This window comes from Clavelina lepadiformis, chromosome 9 (genome assembly GCF_947623445.1).
Source record: "Clavelina lepadiformis chromosome 9, kaClaLepa1.1, whole genome shotgun sequence".
NCBI classification, from domain to species: domain Eukaryota; kingdom Metazoa; phylum Chordata; class Ascidiacea; order Aplousobranchia; family Clavelinidae; genus Clavelina; species Clavelina lepadiformis.
Window position 1 is genome coordinate 14,547,993 of NC_135248.1, and position 20,950 is coordinate 14,568,942.

At 35.9% G+C, this 20,950-nt stretch overlaps 2 protein-coding genes across 5 annotated transcripts; both read left to right on the forward strand.

Annotated features, from left to right (window-relative positions):
* Window positions 1-1,325: 1,325 nt before the first annotated feature.
* On the forward strand, window positions 1,326-16,293 carry LOC143470328 (uncharacterized). 4 transcript variants are annotated; one of them, XR_013119350.1, is made up of 28 exons: window positions 1,440-1,752; window positions 2,243-2,325; window positions 2,433-2,517; window positions 2,821-2,916; window positions 3,042-3,124; window positions 3,465-3,551; window positions 3,941-4,014; window positions 4,169-4,245; window positions 4,883-5,044; window positions 5,374-5,483; window positions 5,651-5,744; window positions 5,861-5,889; window positions 6,040-6,131; window positions 6,519-6,627; window positions 9,654-9,824; window positions 10,019-10,135; window positions 10,755-10,963; window positions 11,228-11,343; window positions 11,597-11,804; window positions 11,876-11,977; window positions 12,070-12,229; window positions 12,868-12,936; window positions 13,464-13,578; window positions 13,817-13,896; window positions 14,050-14,207; window positions 14,388-14,564; window positions 14,679-15,660; window positions 15,830-16,293. XR_013119350.1 is itself a non-coding variant. In XM_076968386.1 (27 exons), exons 1-27 carry the CDS (start codon window positions 1,381-1,383, stop codon window positions 14,854-14,856), a joined length of 3,093 nt encoding a protein of 1,030 aa, XP_076824501.1. In that variant the 5' UTR covers window positions 1,326-1,380; the 3' UTR covers window positions 14,857-16,293. The 4 variants fall into 4 exon arrangements, 3 of the variants coding, with proteins under 3 accessions (XP_076824501.1, XP_076824500.1, XP_076824502.1); XM_076968386.1 differs by lacking the exon at window positions 1,440-1,752 and adding an exon at window positions 1,326-1,432 and having other exon boundaries at window positions 14,679-16,293; XM_076968385.1 differs by having other exon boundaries at window positions 14,679-16,293.
* A 2,209-nt stretch (window positions 16,294-18,502) lies between these two features.
* On the forward strand, window positions 18,503-19,498 carry LOC143471419 (uncharacterized). The gene has a single exon (XM_076969872.1). The coding sequence runs from the start codon at window positions 18,503-18,505 to the stop codon at window positions 19,496-19,498; it is 996 nt and encodes a 331-aa protein (XP_076825987.1).
* The last annotated feature ends 1,452 nt before the right edge of the window (window positions 19,499-20,950 follow it).

Sequence of the window (20,950 nt, forward strand, 5' to 3'; positions counted from 1 at the left end):
AACGCGGCAAGCTCAGGCAGAAACCGTTCACATTCAAGTATCAGTGAGACCCTTATTTTCAGACTCCTTTTCGAAACGTAAATATTTATTCGACTCCTATCTGGCTTAACTTTTTTATTATTTTAAGTATGAGCCGGCGTATTGTTGCCGAGTATTACCGTGCCGACTTAATCGGCGACCAACGATGCTGAAGTGACAGGGGGCCGCTCTCTGCTAAAAAGCTTTTGAATTACACGACAAACTGGAGTAAGGTTGTCATGAAAAAAGCTCTGTAGGTACTTTTAACGTTGAATTCAACATCTTAGAACTGGAATTTTGATGACGTTTTGTGACGTTATGTTACTTTTTACGCAGAAAAACGCAAGAAAACAGGTTAGGTCGACCAAGAAAAAACGTTAGCCCAGATACGATGAAAGTGTTTAATGGAATAAATGCATTTGCAACAAAACTTAGCTTCCAAGGTCGATAAGTTAATTTGTATAAATACGTGGATTGTAAAATAGGAAAGAAGTAATAAAATTGTAGAAAATAGAAAAGTTTCCTAGACAACACCTATTTCCCTACATACTTTCTAGTTTTTTTTTTATTATAATGTTTGCATATATTATTACACCCTCAAATTTGCCAAAACTGCCAACTAGACTTTCATTTGAAATTTCTTTTGACACGATACCAACTAAAAGTTGAACAACTTACTCAAGCTTTTGCTTTTCGCAAGTTTCTTCTTTGTGTGAAAAACGCTACGAACTGAGCTAAAAAGATGGCCATTGTTTTGCAGCCACGACCCTTATGAAATGGTCATTGTTTGCGAAAATTTGACAAACACAACTGACCCAAGCGTGGTTTCACCTCTGGGTGTGTCCGGTTTACTCTAAGAAGAAGGTTTTGATGATCGATTGCTGCTATCAGCGTAGCATTTCTTTTAACACTTGACAATAACAAGAACCATGATTGCGTAGAGCAGTGAAGGGGACTAGCTTTTTTAGAAGATTTATTTCAATACTTTAAAATAAATCAATTCACATCTCAGTGGATTTGTACAAGCTCATTGTCGTACGCAGAAAATTTTTATGGGTGGGTTTTTTCGAGGTCACATTACGTTTATAGTAAGTTTTACAGTTAATAACAGTTACAGATATTTTTTACGTGAGATGTTTTATTTGAAAATCTCTCTTGCGTAAGCCAATAAAGAAGTCGCTCGTTTATGATGACATTAGGAAGTGACTTGACTTTGCGTTAGCGATATCTGTTGCGTCAAATTTATTTCGGCTTCCAAATTTGTCAAGGTTTTCGTGATTTTTAAACTTGCAGCTACATGTTGTTTTAGCATACCACATGATGTACAAATATTGTCGTTAGGAGGCAGCATTGTTTGTTGACATGGCGACCGCAGAATCAACTGAACCTTTAGAAGAAATTCAAAAGGATCAAGGTAAGGATACGGCCCAATGAATCTTTTATTTGTTATTTATAACGCGCTCGTGTGCGTATAAAAGAATCTCAGCGTTCCTACTATAGCCTGAAATAACTAGTGTTGTGGCACTAATGAGAAAATGAGCGATGCTTTAGCCTAAAATTACCGTGTTCAAGAATCAAGATTGCCATAAAATTTGTGCAAATGCGTGATAGTACGAATTTGGAAGTCAGGTTATTTTAAGTAAGAGCAATAGCAGGTGGAGATGCTAAAATATGTATATCCTGATGGAAGGCGTTACAATTCTAGTCGGCCCAATTTACCAGATAAAAGATATTGTAAGTGAAATATTTAGGCTATTTCATTGTTTAGGCCTATTAGCCTATAATGACTGAATGACATATTACAGTATTAATCAGTTAATATATCTTTATCTTAATCACGGTATTACTATGCCTTACCCATTTTTTTAACCAAATTCTTTATCCTAAACTTATTAAAGACTTAATTTCAACAACCAGCTGTTTGACTTGGTTACATACACGCAGCAGAGGAAAGTGTGACACATGCACGCACGAGGTTCATTAATGTGCACGCCAAACTTTTTTATCTTCATGCTGGTTTATAATAAAAAAACAAAGAAAAGCTGTTGGTTTGAACGCCAACTTATAGTAAAAGACAAAGAAATGAGCCTTCAGTGCACGCCATCACGCCAAAATTTGAATCTTTGCACGCACAATTTTTTGTCGAAAAGTGCCATATTTTCCTAACGGGCTTACATGGTGAATTAGTCACATCTAACTTCATAACGTTCATATCTACTAACAGTGGCCGAAAATGTAAGTGACGAAGGAAGCGAGAATCCCGCTTATGAGACTCAACAAGAGGAAGGAGATTCAGCAAACAAAGATGTAAGTGGACGTCGTTTGATGTAAACTTGTAATATTTTGAGTTTATTGTTGTTAAAAACTTCAATTTTTCCAAACATATTATGGACCTTGAAATGTTTCTGTAACAGGTTGTAGGGTTAGGAAGCATTCTGAAGGCGAAACGAGCTGCATCGAAATGGAAAGATCTTCACAGGACACGAAGAGCTGATTACGGTAGCATTTGTCGTCTTGAACTTTTTTGAGGATATTATAGAATTTGGGAATTAGTGGACAACTATGTAAAAGCTTGGTTACTTAGTTGCAGTGTATTCAGCGAACTGAATTGCGAAGTCACTTTCGCAGAATCATTCACTTCCATACTAGACCTGAAATTTGTGCCGAGTTGTCGATATTTAAAACTGTGCTTTTTGTCGCATTTTATTTTCAAAGTAATTGCATCGAATTTATGAAAAATCTACATATCAAAATGATGATAGAATTTTTGTTTTGTAACCCCACATTTGCTTTGTCTGTTAGATGCCATGGCAGATCACTCCAATGCACAGCTTCTTGGATTAGATGACAGCTCCACAGACAGTGAACTGAATTTTGATGAAAAACAGCCCAAAATATGTAAAATTTGTCATCATTGCGATAAATTTTAGATACTTTATTTTGATTAAATGCAGTATATTTTGATACTTGACTGCATTGCTCTAATCACCATGCAAGTCATCGTTTGATTTATTTAAACACAGCAAATGCCAACCAGCAAGCTATGAACAAGAAACTCATTTCCTATTTTGTAAAACTCGCAAAAAACAACCACGCAAATGACGAAGTAAGAATATATTTTTAGAATTACTGATATTTTTCATTTATTCATATGGCATTGAAAGAATGTCATTAACTCAACTTCGCTTAATGTAAAGTTTCGATGAAGTATTTGAAGTAATTTAATGGCGCCACGCAGAAGGTCTCTATCAATTGAATGTATCTGAATGATGATAATGATTGAATGTAAATGAATAAATTTTACAAATTTTGGTTAAATCAAACATGAAATAATTGTAAAGTGATTTATTCTGCTTAAAGGTAACGAACTCCCACTGCACGCTGTTAATCTCATTTTAGATTTGTTTTCTTTGCACATTTAAATTGCTGACATTTTTTCAAAATAGATTGACTTAGAATTTGTTGGGGAATTAATTTCAAAAGGAGCTGACATCAATTGTTATGATAAGCACGGACAAGGAATGCTTCATGAGGTGCAGTTTATTAATATCTTCAAGTTCAAATAAACTTTGCATTATTAAGCTTTTAATAACTGGTGGCATGGTTTTAAAATATAATCGCCAACTTGTTGATGATTCATTGCTGTTCGAGCCCCTGCTGCGATATGTATGATGATCATTTCTTTGTGGATTTTCTTACAAATGCATTTTTGATTTGTTTTTTTTTAGTTTCATAATTAATGTCTTGCCCAACAGCATTATAACAGGAATGTAGCGCTATCGAATATGGGAGCTTGGTTGCATTATTACCAGTCATACACAATCAAACTGACATTCAAAATCAAAATTTATGTCATTTCAATTAGCGCAGTAATTGAAAAATACAATGCAAGGTAACATTCACGACGTTTTAATCGTTGCAGGCTGCAAGAGTGTGGCATACTGACATTGTCAAATTCTTACTCGACCATGGAGCAGACATCAGTATTAAAGACAGGTAACTTTCTTGTAACCAATCGCAAACTTTCTTGACTAATATTATTAATTTCACTTAATTACATATTTTTAGCAAGCAACATGCAATACTGTTATGAAACAGATAAGCGTATTTTTGATTCGATGATTTGAAATTATAAGTTGTCTATTATCAGGTTTCATCGAACACCCTTGCACGTTGCAGCTGCAGTAGATTACCCAGAAATGGTTGAACTCCTCATCGAAAAAGGATGTAAGCACCTTAACATTGCATGAGTATAAATTATGTGTAAAAGTTCTGAACTTAGAAAATTGTCTATAGTCTTTTACCTCATTGTGACATCATGAAATGCACTGTCGGTCATTATGAGCTTTTCGTATTTACTGTCCAGACCATTTCTCTCTTACGGTTTGATTTCTGAAATCTTTACTTAATTTTTGTGATATTAAATGCTCTAACTGAGCCGACATGCAAAAATATTAATTGCAAATTCACCAACCTGCCCAACCTGCAAAACTTTATCATTCTGCACTTAGGGACATTTACTTACTAACTTGCTAGTTGTGATTGCTCTTTTGTATAGGCAAGCCCCAAAACACAGTTACTTGATTGCAATGATGCGTGCAGGAGTCTGGTAAAAAAAACTATATCTATGTTTTATTACTAAAAATGGCGAGCAATGACCAGGCTTCAGTGCGTTGTGACAATTTTTCTGTTTCGCTGTATTTGGTGACACTGCATTATAACACTTGGTTAAATATACTATCAAGAGAATGTAGGTTGTTTGCTGCAAATTCGCCAACTTTGCGCCACGATACAAGAAGAGTCGTATTCTAGTGTTCCATGTTGTTTCATGCTATGCGTTAAATGTAGAACTCCTTCATTTCAGGTCTCATAGATTCTAGAACAAAGGATGAAGAACAGACGCCGTTGCACTACGCTGCTCGTAACGATGCAGTGGAGTCTTTGAAAGTTCTTCTCAAACTCGGAGCAGAAGTTGAAGTGAAAGACTACAAGGGGAGAACACCACTGTTTGTTGCTGCCGAGTTAGGTTTGTCTGGCGATGACGGACACTTTATAATCATGATTATTTTGCTCATGTTCTTATGCTGGGTTTTTGAACTGAACTTCCCTCTTTGCACGCCGTTATAAGAGCATTTAACCTAACTTTCAATTTCAGTATTAAGGTGTTACCTGCTTATAAGTATTAACATACGCAGTAAGCATTAATACTATAAGCGTATTAAAAGATAGGTGTTTTATCATACCTTTAAGTATTAAGGTCTCCTAATCATCAGGCCTAACCTGTATCCTGTCCATTTGGTCGCTGTGAATAATTTTTATTTACTTTACGTTCGAAGAAAGTGCATTGATTTTCAGATCGTAGCGAAACGGCTAAATACCTGGTTGAGGCCAATGCTGACGCGACGGTAGTTGATAATTACGGCCAACTCTGCATGACTTACATGATAACCAAGATGGGACCGGTGGTATGTGGAAAAATGAAATGAGCTTACAATGTTAGAAAAGTTAGTTTCGACATATCTTGGCTTACATCAAGTATTAGTACAGATATATTGATATTTAAAATGTGTTATGTTGATTTTTATTTACACTCAATGCTTCAATAAGATGCTTGTTATTTTTTCCAAACCAGGCTCGAAGCGCATTGGACCAGTTTCATCGCAAAGACCGAGCTAACAGAAAACAATACTTTTTCCTCAATCGTTTGGAATCACCCCATCTTCGAGGTGCAAATCGAGCATGACACGCCCAATGCTTATTTTTAGATATTTTTGCTAACATTGCATTGTAACAAAAGATCTAGAAAACCTGGTATTTTACTTCAACTTATGCATTTGTTTAGGTGAAATGTCAAGTATGGCAAAGAACCCAGTGAGTATTGCAGGAACAACAGGAGCTTGCTTAATAAAATTTAATGTAGTGAGAGTGCATTAGAGTTACTATGGTTACATTAGAATTACTCAATTCGAAATACTTCAACAAATGTGAGGTTTATAATGGCAAATTATTTCACATCCACAGCTTGAAGTTATAGTCACATACAGACAGCTTGATTTAATCATGCATCCAGTCATTACCCGACTTATTGACGTCAAGTGGGAACAATTTGGAAGGTAACGCGGATAAGATATTTAACTGACACAACTTGCTTAAAATCTATCAAAATACACTGGTTTCGCTCTGGGTAGATTCAACCTATGAACTATTTAACCCAAGTTGCATGAACCCAATAGGACAGCTGTGGGTTGAATAGTCCTTGAATTGACCGGCAACCCATTGATTTGTCAGATACATAGCTCCAAGAATATAAGTGCAGCCACGGTAGAAGCGCTGTCAATGTCTTGGGTTGAAATGTTACTTATGAAGTCTCTTTTAATTCAATCACTTTTTGACATGATCCAGCCATGAGAACCACGTACTGATTTAAACTTCCGAAAATTTGTATAATTACCTTAGTAGGAGCCGCAGGCTCATTTCAATGGATGTTAATTTTTCCACAGGAGACACGCTTTTCAAACACTTGCTATTAATTTCATATTCATCCTTATTTGGACCATACTAGGTGTTGGTGTGCCTTGGTACTTGCGCTATCAATACATCTTTCCCCAGGTATTTTTTCGACTTTAATTTTCTGTCTCAAATTTTTGATTTTTTTAACAAAATGAATATCCTACCAATCAGAGTTGGATCAATTAAATTATTTCAGTTCAATTACAATTACAATTACAATTACTCCCTTACATGTTTCAATTACATTACAATTACTCCGTGCTAAAAATATCAAATTACAATTACAATTATAATTACTGTTAAACATGTAATTGATTAATCATAAATTCAACTTAGGTAATCATAAATAGGTAGAGAGGTGCTCTTTGAAAACCGTAGCGACGTAATTAGCAACAATCACAAACTATTCATGTTTCATTCATGATACGTAGAATACCCTTTAATTAAAAAAAACTCGAACGTTTTCGAATATTTCAACTATTCCTAATCATGAGTACTGAAAAATACAAACACAAAAAAAATTTTTAAGCGACTGTTAACAACCAAAAGTTTGAGTAACTGGAAACGACTAACAACGAATAGGCTACAAGACAAGCAATGAAATGTAATCAAACGAATACACAAAGCTGATAGCGGTAAGGCGCCAGCGATAAGGATGATAGGGATAAGGTGTGTAAAATTAAAATAAACGCAAAAGGAAAGAAGCTCCTGATAACTACAAATTACAAAATTTTGGTTCGCATTTACATTTTCACTTGCTCAAAAACTGTTGGATTGCATTTGATGAACATTAGGGTGCGAAAATTTTCTGGCCCCAGTAAATTTCTTCTTGCCGTATAAAAGTTACCCGCAATTAAAAATATTCTTTCTGACGGGGCTGATCTTGCTGTTAGTCCCAAATAATCCTTGGCTAAAGCAGAAAGCATGGGAAGTTCTTCTGACTTCTTCTTCCAATACATTAGTGGGTCTTCATCGAAATGCATGGTTTCTACCCCCAAATAGCTGTCGACTTCACTTATTGAATTTCTCGGTCTTTTCTTTTTTAAGCCTTCTGCCATAAAGTTAAATAGCTTGGGCTTTTTTGCAGTGTTTTCATTCTCTGTGCTACAACTCTCTTCGTCATCCTTGCCAAGTCTACTTGCCACATGAGTTTTTAGCAAACGTATTGCTTCTTCTTTTTCAACATCGTCTTCAATCCAGCTGTTTTTAAATCGTGGTTCAAGAAGAGATGCAAGTCTGTTGTCCGGAGAATTTTTATATGGCAACAACCTTTTAGAAACAGAGTCTTTAAGATTAGCTGCCAGTTTCTGACAATAGTGGAGATTTGAGATTTTTAGTAGTTCCATTGCTTTCAGTAAGCCAAGCACTACCGGACAAATGCAAGAGGATGTTACAATATTTTCTCCTTCAACTTGCTGCATTGCTTCTTTGAAAGACAGTAGCACACTCACGAGCTCACTCAATGCCAAATAACCTTGATTTGTTATTTTTTCCCGTGACTGGATCAAGGTGAGAGCCGCGTTAACTTCTTCGTGATCCTTTAAGACACTTTGCAACATAACAAGCTGCGAATTCCATCTTGTCACATTCTGCGCTCTTAACGTTATTTTTTACGTTGCAAATAATAGGTAGCATTTACAGATTTTCTTACTGAATTTAAAATTTTGGCCACCTTTCCCAGCTGCTTCCCAACGTAAGACTTAGCAAACTCCGAATGTTGCAGACAATCCTTAATACAAAGTTGTTGCGTATGAGCAAAACAGCTTACTCTTTCTGGTAAGTAAGCGAGAAGAGCATGTAAATCAGCACCCTCCTCGGACATTTCTTGTTCAGGATCAGGATTCAACTGTTTCTCATTGTCCTCATTGATTTCTTCACCAGTTTTATGCAGTGTGAACTCAGGAAGGGAAACCTGAAATGCTTTTATCATGGAGGAAGCATTGTCTGACACAACGTTTTTTACTTTTGTTGTAAGTCTAAACTTTTCTATTACGTTGTCATAAGCCTCAGCAATGTTTTCATCTGTATGCCGTCCTAAAATGAGTCCACTGCCAGGACAAAGCTGCGTAGCTTCCATTCTGCATCAACAAAATGCATAGTGATGCCCAAGAAACTTGTCATGTTGCAGTTAGTCCAGAGATCAGTTGTCAAGTAAACATTTGACATACATGCAATTTCATGTCTCATCTCTTCTTCCATTTGCTGAATAACCGTTGGTATAAGGGAATTTCTAAATGTGGAGCGGCTTGGTATTACATATCTTGGTTCAGCAGTCAACAACAGATTTCTGAATGTTTGACTATCTACAATACTTAATGGTAACTGATCACAAGCTATTGATTTGAGTAGAGCTTTTGTTAATGCTTTTTGAGTGGCATCATATGAAGCAAATCGCTGGGAAGAAGAAGTTTGAAAAAATGACTTGATTGGTGGTTGACTCTGATCTACCTTCTTCTATCTGTCTTCTTCGTGTTTTCCTGGTGTTTTCTTTTGAGGTTTATATATTTAGGATAAAGATTGGGAGAACATCTCTTCAAATGCGTGATCAAGTTTGATGAAGCCTTGGTTGAAAACTTGAATTTCTTTTTGCAATTGTTGCAGCAAGCCTCAGTACTGGTCAAAGATTTAAAAAACTCTGACAGTGGCGTAGGAAAGGGTTCAGCACAGGTTTCGGAAGAGTTTATTTGCTGTTCATCCATTTTTGAAATATTAAGATTTAGACTATATTGTAATTTACTAAGTTTTCTGTTGCTGTTGAAGTATGGGAAACAGTTTAGCATGGCTGAATTATCTAGTTAACGAGGGACGCATAGCACACCTATGTAAATAGGCTTAATTATTTTATGTTGTGCTTGTCAGGTCTCAATAATAATGTAATTGAAATTGTAATTAGGCAAAAATTTTATCAAATTACAATTGCACAAAATAAAAATGCTTCAATTACAATTACAATTACAATTACATGAAAAATGTAATTAATTACATTCAGCTCAATTACAAATTACAATTGATCCAACTCTGCTACCAATGCTAAATCACATTTTGATTATCGTCGCATCGTTTTTCTTTCTTGTCTTCTTCATTATTGTGATGTAATAACCACACGTGGTGGCATTTTGTTTCAGGATTGGTGGAGACTTTTTCTCTTGGTATTAGGTTGTCTGATGACACTTTATTACGTTGTCACTGAAATTCGAGAAATAGTTTCATCCAGGAAAAAGTTCCGCAAATGGAAACATTGGCGTGAAGACCAAATTAATATGGATCGAAAGTTTTGTCACCCTAAATGGCCAGAAGTGAGCCATATGCATTATGACATTATTATACATTATAACCAACAGTACACGCATAATCATAAGTACATTCTAAGCATACTGTAGAATGGTCAATTTAAAAAAATTTAGATAAAAATCTAACAGACTTTGAACATAATATGGACTTTGGAAAAAATTAAGTCTTTAACAAGTATATAATATTTTGATGTTTATAGGAAGAACGATACTTGAAAGGGGAGATTAATCTGCTGGATGATATGTTGCCATTTTATTTTAAAGATTTCTGGAATTACTTTGACTGGGCGGTTTATGTCCTCATTTTCATTCTTGTGGTACGTTGATTGTTCTATGTTCGACATACCAGCACTTTAGTTACACATTTCATGCAAGATTCGCATTGCCCTGGCCAGGTGGCACAGCATTATGGAATTTATACTAATTATTATTAACGCTAGAGTTTTGTCTTGCGCTTTAACTTTAAAACAGCTGCATCTCATATTCGATGAGATACAACAGAAACTCTTTAACTTAGATTCGTTTGATTTAAAATTCTCAGTGTATCCACCATATTGTTTTCGTTTATAGGAATTTAAATATCTCAAACCTTGAATGACTTTGCGTATTTTTAGAAAGTCCCTTCATCTTTAACCTAACGAGTGCTGTATTTGTATTATATTCTATTTATTTTTCTATGGTTTAAGGTCTAGTACAGTGATCAGCACTTTTCTGTGAAGTTGGTGGTGCTAATATTTTCGGTTTGGCACCACCCTTGGTCTCATAGATAATTAACCATTGTCTATCTCCTATTGTAACAGTAATGAACTTTGAAAAAACAGTGTTTGTATGAACTGCAATTGTACGTAACTGTTTGTGGTGGACATATTAATTCTTATAACTTGCCCAACTCAATGAAAATAGAATTCTTTTCAACCTGCGGTTATATTTTCTCAGATAACCCACATTATAGATGCTTCTCTCCCTTCTTCTGAGGGGTCGTGCTGTACTTCAGATGGTACGACTGAGGTTTGTGCCTCGAATGCTACTTTTTGTTCTAGCGGCTTCGTTAATAACCGCAGCCTGACCACATGGAACAATCGAATCTTTGTCATCACTGTCATCTTGCTCTGGCTTCGACTCATGAAGTTTACCCGAGCGTTTCGGTAAACTACTTTGTTTGCAAAACTTTATTTGTACCTAAGTTTTTGTAAGTGTTCTTGCATAGCTACGCACTGTAAATGATAAGTATTTCTGTGTTGCCACTATTACATACGAATGAGGAGCATTGAAAAGTATTTCATTTAATGTGCATGGACAACTACATAGCCACAAGGCAAGATAAAATTAAAGTTTTAATCAAAGTGCCCAGACTTGAAGTTTGAAGAAATTTTTAAGAATATTTTCAATGCAGTGTTGTTGTTACGTAGTTTTCTGGGACCGTTCATTGTGATGTTGGGGAAAATTGTCTGGGACATAATACGCTTCCTCTACTTATACCTGGAGTTCTACATACCTTACGCCTGTGCTTTCTGGATGATATTTGGTGAGTTGTTTGTTCATCAATTGCTGAAGATGTATAAGTTGCAATTCGTTGAAATTGACCAGATCATTAGTAATACAAAACAAAATTTTTCACTGTAAAAGACTTGTTGTCTTGATTCAAGAAATGATCAGGGTGACGCGAAATCTTTACCCATTCCTTGTTAATCTTAATCCAAATTGTGCAACACTGTTATTGTATTGTTAATAATTGCAAACTGTTGTATCTGTGGTTATGCTGTTATTTTATTAACTAGGAAATATTGAAAGTATACCAAGCATGTTCACTGTGGACCAAATGCTCTTCTCTTTGTACCGGATAACACTGGTTGACGATTATCAGTTTGATGAGATGCGCGCGTTCGATGTGGTCATGGCTTACATTTTGATTGGAACATTCCTGGGAATCTCCGCTATCCTTTGCATTAACCTATTCATAGCACTTTTGTCCGACACGTTTCAAAGGTAACTGGGAATTTGAAGCACTTGTGTGTTGATGATTAAACAAACTGAGCTTATGAAACCACTTTCAACAGAGTGTATGACAATGCAAATGCAAACGCAGTCATGCAGCAAGCATCGCTCATTCTCAATATTGAAGAAAATCTCGGCGACAAAAGCAAAAAGCAATTCAAAAAGTAATTCTTTTTTTATTTGTCCTTACAGGCAGTGTAATATGACAAGACAAAGACACAGAACCTGTCTTGTAAGCTTTCAAAATCTTTTCCAGGCACATCGCTAAAAAATGTAGTCCCGAGTGCATGTATTATGACGACGACCTGACAGTGGTGCAAGGGGCTGATCTGAAGAAGGTTACAATCCAAATAAAGGAACAAATGAACGAATTGCTTGAATACGTGCACAAGGCAGAAACTGAACAGCGCCTTGCTGTAAGTTTAAATAGATATGGCGTGTTTACTTTAAATTTCAATGTGTTTTACACAGTATCATAGTTGTTAGAAATACCTTCCACCGTAGTGATCGGCAACCTACTTGGACATACACTTTAACCATGGTCAGCTGTATGAATACTGGCTGGTTACACTCCAGGTTAAGTTGAGTTTTTTTTTCAACCACAAAAGAATGGAAAATTTTGCCGAAACACTTTTTGCGCATGACTGGTGTTAGTTTTTTATTCACCAATTTTACTTTAACATCCCACAAAGTGACAGGTCACAAATGTGCAAGGTTATTTTTCAGCACAGATTTTGTTCCGTGCATGATGAGCCAGCTGAATGTCCTATATGATATCTGTGTATGTGCTTTTTAAACGAACTGACATGTTTTAAGTAACTCTTTCACATGCCAGATATATGGATACCAATATACTAAGTTGGGCTTTAACGATAGGCTACCATTACTGGCAAACATGAAAAGATATAGAAAATTTAAAATTTAATTATTTTACATTGTGGTATTGTGTGCGTATTGTTGGCGTATGACAAGGCTGTTATTATTGGCATAAAGCTGAATTGGCATGATTTTTGCTGCAGGTCATGACATAATTTATGTTGTTTGTAAAAAATAGCAAATTCACGACTCTCTGGAACCTGAGGGGCAGCATGTTGATCAGCAGATTCACCGTTTTTCTGTGCAGGTTGTCACAACAGTTTGCATGCGTTGAAGTGCGATTGCATGTAAACTGTGAAGTCTCCAATAACTTTGTCTTTGCATGCTTTCACTTGAGTTTATTTGCTACTTATAACAACTTGATGGTGTCTTTTTGTAGAAAATAACATTTTTCATAGAATTTGTTTTTTCCTTTATCCGTACTGAGCTTTTTTGTGTAAGTCATTAAATGTCTTTTCCTATAATGTCTATGCAATTAGTTATCTACAGTAGTTGGTGAATTTTAAGCTTAAACATTTATTAACTTGAAGTAGCTTTTTTCTCATTTTAACTCTTGCTGCTAGAAATTATGTGTCTTTTGTGGGCAAAGTTTCTTTTAACAATTTTTTGTTGTTTGATTTTGATGATCATTTATAACATTTTGCTTATTACGTTTCATATTTATTTAATACTCTTGTTAGCTTTTAAGACTTAAAATTGTATTCTCAATTTGTCCCAAACCTTTAACAATGTATTTGGAGTTGTGAGTCACAAAGCAATGTCACATTGTTCCAGGATGACATCGGAGGATTCACGACACCTCGAAGTTCTCGCTTAAAACCGACCGCAAAGTCAATTCGTTTGCACGACGTCTTCGGACTCGCAACAAAGAAAACAGAGTCATCTCCTGGTAAGTGACATAAAAGTCAGACAAATTTGACGAGTTATTCAAATGTGTCATTATTCATGGAATTTCGACAAAACAAGCGTTGTATAAATGGTTGGATTAAGCTGATGAGAAAATTTATGAATCCAGCTGTTATTTTTTTCTCTTCTTCAGCCGAGGATAAACAATGACCTTGTCGGTGATATTTTTTGTATCTATTATTCCACATTGATTTTTGTCAAATATGGTGTTTTTTCTTCAGATGGCCAGGTGTTAAGTAACGATATGAACAAACTCTCCTTTAAAATGACTGAAATTTCATCAAGACTGAAGACACTCCAGGTACAGATAATATTCTATTTCAATTGAACTTTAAACTAGTTAGAAAAAAGTGCATCTTTTACATATAAAAAAAAGATTTCATACGTAGAGATTGATTTAGTGAGTGTTGATATCTTGACATTCATTAGCTCGACTACTTTTCTATCCTGGCAGGTCTCGCAAGCAGCGCAGGAAGAATCTTACCAGAAGTTGCGTGGAGACATGAGAGATATAAAACGGATGCTGACTGCTATTGTACCCGGAGAAGTTGTATTTGAAGATGATGAAGACCAAGCTCGAGGAAAGAAATCAAGTTTTCGATCAAAAGCGAAGTAAGTTTAACAAGTTTATCACAACCTTTAACCAAACTGTCTCATAATATTGCGGCATGTCAACTCACCACAATGAGTGTCATCCTGAGTGGTGACCAGATCACCTTCCTGCAAACTTGAACGTGATCAATTATCAGTTGAAATTTTTTTGAGTTAGAATTATATTTTGCACAATTTCAGGTTATTCACTGCTCCTGGGCCCAGACTGAGTGTTGTATCGGAGCAAGCTTCCCATTCAAGCTCCATAGATACTTCCTCTTTTGTCCAACGAGTTATGGGTAAATCAAAAAAATCGTCTGGGAGCTCTGATACATCAGGACTTCTGTCGCGTGTGACATCTGTCGAATCTCAGGGCGGGTGAGTTGATTGATTCAAACCTTCATTTTTATGGAGAGTTTTTAACCAAAGCATTTGCAAGTTTCAAAAACATTTTTAAAATCAAGTAAAAACCGACTCCTTTCTCCTTATCAGGACTACATTGCCACATGTCGAGCTTGTTCCGTTGCCAGGGGCAACAGCAGGGTCAGGCTATGCCAGTTCCGTCCAAGGCCAATCAGTGACTGTGGCGGGTGTTCGGACGATTGATGTGAAAGTGAACAGTTTGTCGGAATCAAGTGAAGTGGCGCCGGAATCAGACTCAAACGTTTGAAAAAATGTAGGCTGACATATTCGGGGAATGACTGGCCGTTACCAAACGGATGACGAATGGAGTTTGTATAAGCTAAAGAATAAAGAGCTTGAAAAAAATGGATTTTGTAAAATTTTAATGCATCATCATTCATCTCCTGCTGCAACATGTTTTAGTGACGTATGTGTTTTGATCATTGTTTTAAAACTACAAAATTTTTGCTACATTTTATTTCTGGTACGTTTTTGTTTATTTTCTTGTGTTTTAAAAAATCTTTGAGCCTTCCCCACAAGAAATTAGTGTAATTCTATTCATGTTATTTCCTATATGCAATCTCAATTATTTTTATTTCAAAAGTTTCTGCAGCCTCATCACTCAATATGGTTGAGCATTTCGTGCAGTTAGCAGTTTAGGTTTGCTCTTCTAAAAATTTTCTCAGCTGTGACTTCAAAGAGGAACTGCAACCGCTGTATGACGACTTTTTTTAGTGTAGATTTTTATCTTAATCTATATCACTGTTTTTTATTGCTTTTTTTTCAGAAAAAAGAACGTTTTCACTGTGTTTAATATAAACAATAATTACAGTTATATTTCTTTCCTTGTTCCTTGCAGTATTGTAAAAATTCGTCTATTTAATTGTTTTGTGAAAATTTGATTTTTGTGTTGGTCACTATTGTTAGCCTGTAAATTTCCTGTTATGTCTTCAGTTATCTGCAAAACTGGTTTTATCATGATCTCATATTATTTTGAAAATATTCGCTGGTATGGCAACTGAAGTTATTCGTTAACAGGCAGAGCATTCATCATTTAACCTTATATGCCATGGTAAGGTTCTAAGTTTAGTCTACATCGACAACAAAATAGTCTACATCTTGTTGTAATAAAAGTTAACATCTCTCTGAAAACACGTGTAGCTGCAACATTCCGCTTATCGCTAAAACTGTAATTCATGCCATAATCGTCTCTTTTTATGAAAAAATGATTTACTGTACAGGCCCGATCAAGTTTACGTAACTTCAAGGACCAGATACTAATTGCTCACCACCGCAATAAATGACTGCTTTGAGCTTGAGAAAATACAAACAACGGCAAAATTGCGAAGCTTCGGTGGTAGTTGCCTCGGGCGGTTGTCTAACCGGTGATTTGTGCCTCAGACTAAGGCTGATTGCTTAATTTTTGTACAGTAGCAGTGCACCGACAGCTTATTGCTTTTGAACCTTGCACTCAACAACGCTACAGACTCATTGCTATCATTATTTCATGGTGATAATTTTGTCTCCTGCACGCTGGTTGTCCACGGTCATTTATTTTATCCCATTTTTTGTATAATTATATCGTGTAACATTGTGTTCAGTATATTTATGTGCTTTTATCCATTGTTTTAATTCGTTCTGCCTTTGAATAATAACACTTTGTCGAAACACGTGATCGTTTACGTAATAAAATGCTTATACCGAGTCTGTTTTTGTGGCACTTGTTGCAAGTTGCACTGTTGCAACCACTTGATAGATTATTTGTAAAATACAGCTCAACTCTACCAAAATTGTATTATGCCTTCAGGTATTAAAACTTGTTTTTGGCAATGCCTTCAGGTGTAATAGCAATTTCTAAGACAACAACATTTCTTAAACAAAAATTGATTGGTAGATGTTTGTTGAAATAACAAGTTGTTCATCACAGCTCATGTGGTTTATACGTGAGTCCTTATTTCCAGTTTTGTAACCAACAGTTTGAGGTAGCCTAGACATTGCTGTATAATAAACATGAGGAATGGTAAAATCAACTTGATAAACGACAGGAAGTAAACAGACAGAGTAAGTAACGTAATAGTCACTTCGTAAAGGTTAGGGAAAGATCAAACCATAAACAGCTTTCGTGATAGGCAGGTAGGTACCGGTAGTTTAGGAAACAGCTTACGTAGAATTCTATACACACATTGAAGTGATTTAAATAGGCCGAAATAACTCTAGGAACAGTAGTTAAGTCTATTTGATAAATATCTGAAAGTAAACTGACAGAAAATCACAAAGTAATTAAGTGGTGATTTTGAGTTAATCTTCCACCTAAATATACATAATGTGGACATTCGGCAATGTTATAAAGTAGTAACCTAAATGTTTTAGAGTGAGGCGAGCAAGGCGGTCGCCTTAGGCCTACCCCCCGTTTATGTATACGTGCTCAAAAGGAATAAACATTGAATGCAAGTATTATTGTTGACTAGAAGTGGGCAGTCGGCACTTTGAAAGTACCGTCCGTAACGGTACCGGTACTTGACAAAACATGTACCGGTACCGACGGTTCCGGTATTCGGTACTATTTTTAAAAAGTAGTTCGTTATTTTGCCGGTATGGTGACGGTACTTTTTGTACAGCAGATCCTGTTGCAAGTGCATTTTTTGCCGATCTTATGGTCTCGCTAAAGGTTACTTCAGGTCAAAAATATGTGAGCTCACTCTTTGCAACTTCATTAGATATTTTTAGATTAAAAATAAACGTACAGAAAGTGCTCAAGTTAGCACTAAGTGTCAATTAAAAGAAGTTTTAAAAAATATACTTTTCAAAACCTTGAAGTAATCATTTAAAAGTACCAAGTATATACTTGCTTATATTTCTTGAAAAAAGGAATTCGTTGCAGGGATTTGGTACTTTTAAAATTCAGTACTGACAATACCAGTTTCAATACTGAAAAAGTACTACAGTACACGAATTCACTACTATAATACTGCGGTACTGCACACCTTTTGTGTTGACTGCATGCAGTTCAGGACACTAGGACAGAAGTCATTCGTTGGTTTTAAAATGCTACTTGGTCATTTGAACTGTATTAAGAATAGAGAAAGGTTGTGTAAGTCTCCTACTTTGAGATTACTTTCATATAGCTTGATGCTTAAACGGTCACGCAATTTAAAACATCATGCCAAGATGAAAAAAGGTTGTCTTCCCTGCTGGCAAATCTCTGAGGTATTGGGTGCTCTATAGCAACAAAAACATGGAGGTTCTGAGATCTTGGTGGCCATAAAGCATTATTTAGAGAAATGCTCAAATTTTATCGTTTTTTTTTTTTTTAGAAAAACAAACTTTTATATATGCTAGAGTCTAGCAGCTAGACTATGATGTTTTCTCCCGGACCCCGTATAGGATAGAATGCTACGTTTCCCGTAATTTTGGGGGCGACAAGCTTAAATAGCGCCGTATCTCAACTTGGGTCTCTCCAAACCTAAAATCACATTTTGATCCCTAACTTAAATGTTGTAACATAGTTCCGTAAATCTAACTTCACTGAAATCTTAAATAGCTTAAATCAATTTTTGAATACCCATTCTCCTAACCGCTTAGCTTTAACAATAGGCTGCATGACCTATATGCGGTGAAATAGTCACCTCGTAAATTATAACTTGCAGAGGTTACATTATCATTTCTGTGGTCTAGTTCTGAATCTATTGAATTTTGAAAGGATAACATGAAGATAACTACGCTACATTAAGAGTAAAAAGACATCTAATAATATATCCTCAAAACATTTGTAATTATAAAACTAACATGTAGACCTAACTAAAATGAATATTATTGGAAAAATACATTTGTTAAAATATGAATTAGGATGAAATAGTATTTTCACATACTAAAGTGCAAAATGTTGTTCAATAACAGAAAATTGTTTTAGCATTATGTCTGTCGGAGTAATACCAGTGGTTGATTACAACTCATGTGGATTACATGTGAGCAACCAGCAACTGAAAAAAGAAGATCTTTACAATGCTGGCAAAGAGTTAGTCGACGCTTTCTCCACGCTTGGGTTTGTTTACCTGACAAACAGCGGCGTTGATCCTCAGCTTTTGACGGAAGCACGAGAAATTACAAACAGATTTTTCAGATTGCAGTCATCCCAGAAGCAGCGGTATTCGATGGAGGAAAGCATTGCGTTTGGATATATTGGTTTGGGCAGAGAGGAAGCTGGATATGGCGAAGTTGGTGATTTTAAGGAAGCTTTCAATTTTGATGGAAATTCTGTTTTTAATCATCCCAACAAGTTACCTGAAGACATCTGTCCTGGAATTTTGGATTTTACAAAGAAGTTCATGGCCACTGGTAGGAAACTGGCAGAAAGAATCATGGACTCCCTCACTATGGGAATGGAATTGAAAGAAGAAAGTAACTTGAAAAAGTATCACCGCAATCTTCATAATGAAGGAAACATAACACAAATGCGTCTGAATTATTACGGATCTGCAACTGATAATAATCTGAAAGCTGGCCGGGTTCGTCTTGGAGCGCACACAGATTGGGGAACTTTCACACTCTTATTTCAAGATAATGTGGGAGGTTTGCAGTTGGAACACAATGGAGACTTCATTGACGCTGTTCCTCTGCAAAATGCCATCGTAATCAACATAGGAGACAGCTTAAATCTTCTTTCGTGTGGTCAGTTGAAATCGAAAGAGCACAGAGTGGTTGTACCGGAAGAGGAAGTCAGGCAGAAGCTGACTCGTCACTCCTACGTTTATTTTTTAGCTCCTGACGATGATGCTGTGATAAATCATCCGTTGCTTTACAAAGATGAAGAGAAAAATGAAAAGAATTTCAAGAACCTGCCATTTCCACTCAATTTCGAGAAGCTTTGCAGCCGAAAATTTGCTGAAATCCACGTTCCAAAACAAGCTTAATTGTGAGAGACGTTTTGGAGTTTTATAACTTACACTTGAAGAGAACAATTATTGACTAAACCCAATGCAGTTACATAGTATCGAGAACTGTAGTCACATGAAACTACATATTCTAACTAAACTATTTTCTAGCTAATGTTTCCTATAACGTTTATTGGGAAGAAGCATTGTAAGGCCAAGATTTTGTTAAATTTGTTCTTGATATGTTTTTATTGTTATTTTTAGCTTTCTGCCATTGTATTCAATTTTTAAAAAGTGGCATTATTATTTACAGCTGTGCTATAATTTCTTGGGGCATTTGATTTTGGCAAACCAGACTATGCAGCTGTAATCTGTTGGTAATGTTGGTATAAATATTTTCTTACTCAACCAGCAAGCAGCATGAATGCCAATATCCTTATCGGCAATACGTACATGACGTTGGCAAATATATGTGCACACACTGCACAATAAATCTGAATTTTATTAAAAAGCAGTATTTTTTAATCATCGTATTTGTAGTTGTTAATGTGTCTTCTGTTATCTAACGCCCATGAATTCATGAAAGGTTTGCTAGTGTGATTTCCAATTAACACAAATACTTGATCAGACAAGTTTTGTGACAAACTCAAGCACAACATAAGTCATTCCAGATTTTATCCGAAAATAGGCGACATGGTATTATCCATATATCAAATTACATTATGCTGGCTGTCTTTGTAAATTCTTTCATGTTAAATTTGTTTTGTCTGCTTGCTTCAGTGTTACCTTTCTTTTGTATATGAGATTATTTCTTGGCATAATGAAACTTGCAATGTAAGCTTTATTCAAATAAACTTCATTAACAAAATAATCCAAAATGGCAAGTTTTAATTGGTAGTTTTAGTAATTTAGATGTTGTCGATGGGCTTTGGTTCAACACCAAACTGTATTAAACTGTTGTCGCAAGTTTATGGCTGAAGATTACTATAATGTCGTCATCGGCAACAAGATACCTATCAAAGTCGATCCTTAAACATCATCATCGTGGTGGCACACATCACAGCTTCTGCACAAGCTACAGCTGTAGTGTCATTCGATCAACGAAACCGAACCAAAGCACAGACTTTCAAAAACATTTCTGGGCCGGTAAATGATTAAAACTTAACGTTTTTGTCGATTGAAGGATTTTAGTTGCAATCAATGTTCCCTCTAAGCTGCGCAAATGCGCACTGCTGACACGGTCTCCGCGCACAGAAAATCTGTGCTGCGCACAAGAAAAAAATCCAACCTGAATTGAAAATAAAATAAACGCATAATAATGGCCACAGTGCGCACGTGGCACGTCTTATGTTGCTCACAGTGGTCCAAGGGACCGCTCAGGGAGTTACTGTGTCTGCTCAGACTCGTGAAAAATTAGATGGAACATTGGTTGCAATGTGTGAAGAAGTAAATGGATCTCATATACGATATAACTATATCGTTGTCAGGGTG

What these genes read in the sequence shown, in the direction of transcription:
- LOC143470328 (XM_076968385.1), top strand. Translation starts at nt 1,680, where the DNA reads ATGCTAAAATATGTATATCCTGATGGAAGGCGTTACAATTCTAGTCGG. An exon ending in ACAACCACGCAAATGACGAA is followed by an intron (nt 3,125 to 3,464) that starts GTAAGAATATAT and finishes TTTTCAAAATAG; the next exon opens with ATTGACTTAGAATTTGTTGG. An exon ending in AAGTTTACCCGAGCGTTTCG is followed by an intron (nt 10,964 to 11,227) that starts GTAAACTACTTT and finishes GTTGTTACGTAG; the next exon opens with TTTTCTGGGACCGTTCATTG.
- LOC143471419 (XM_076969872.1), top strand. Translation starts at nt 18,503, where the DNA reads ATGTCTGTCGGAGTAATACCAGTGGTTGATTACAACTCATGTGGATTA.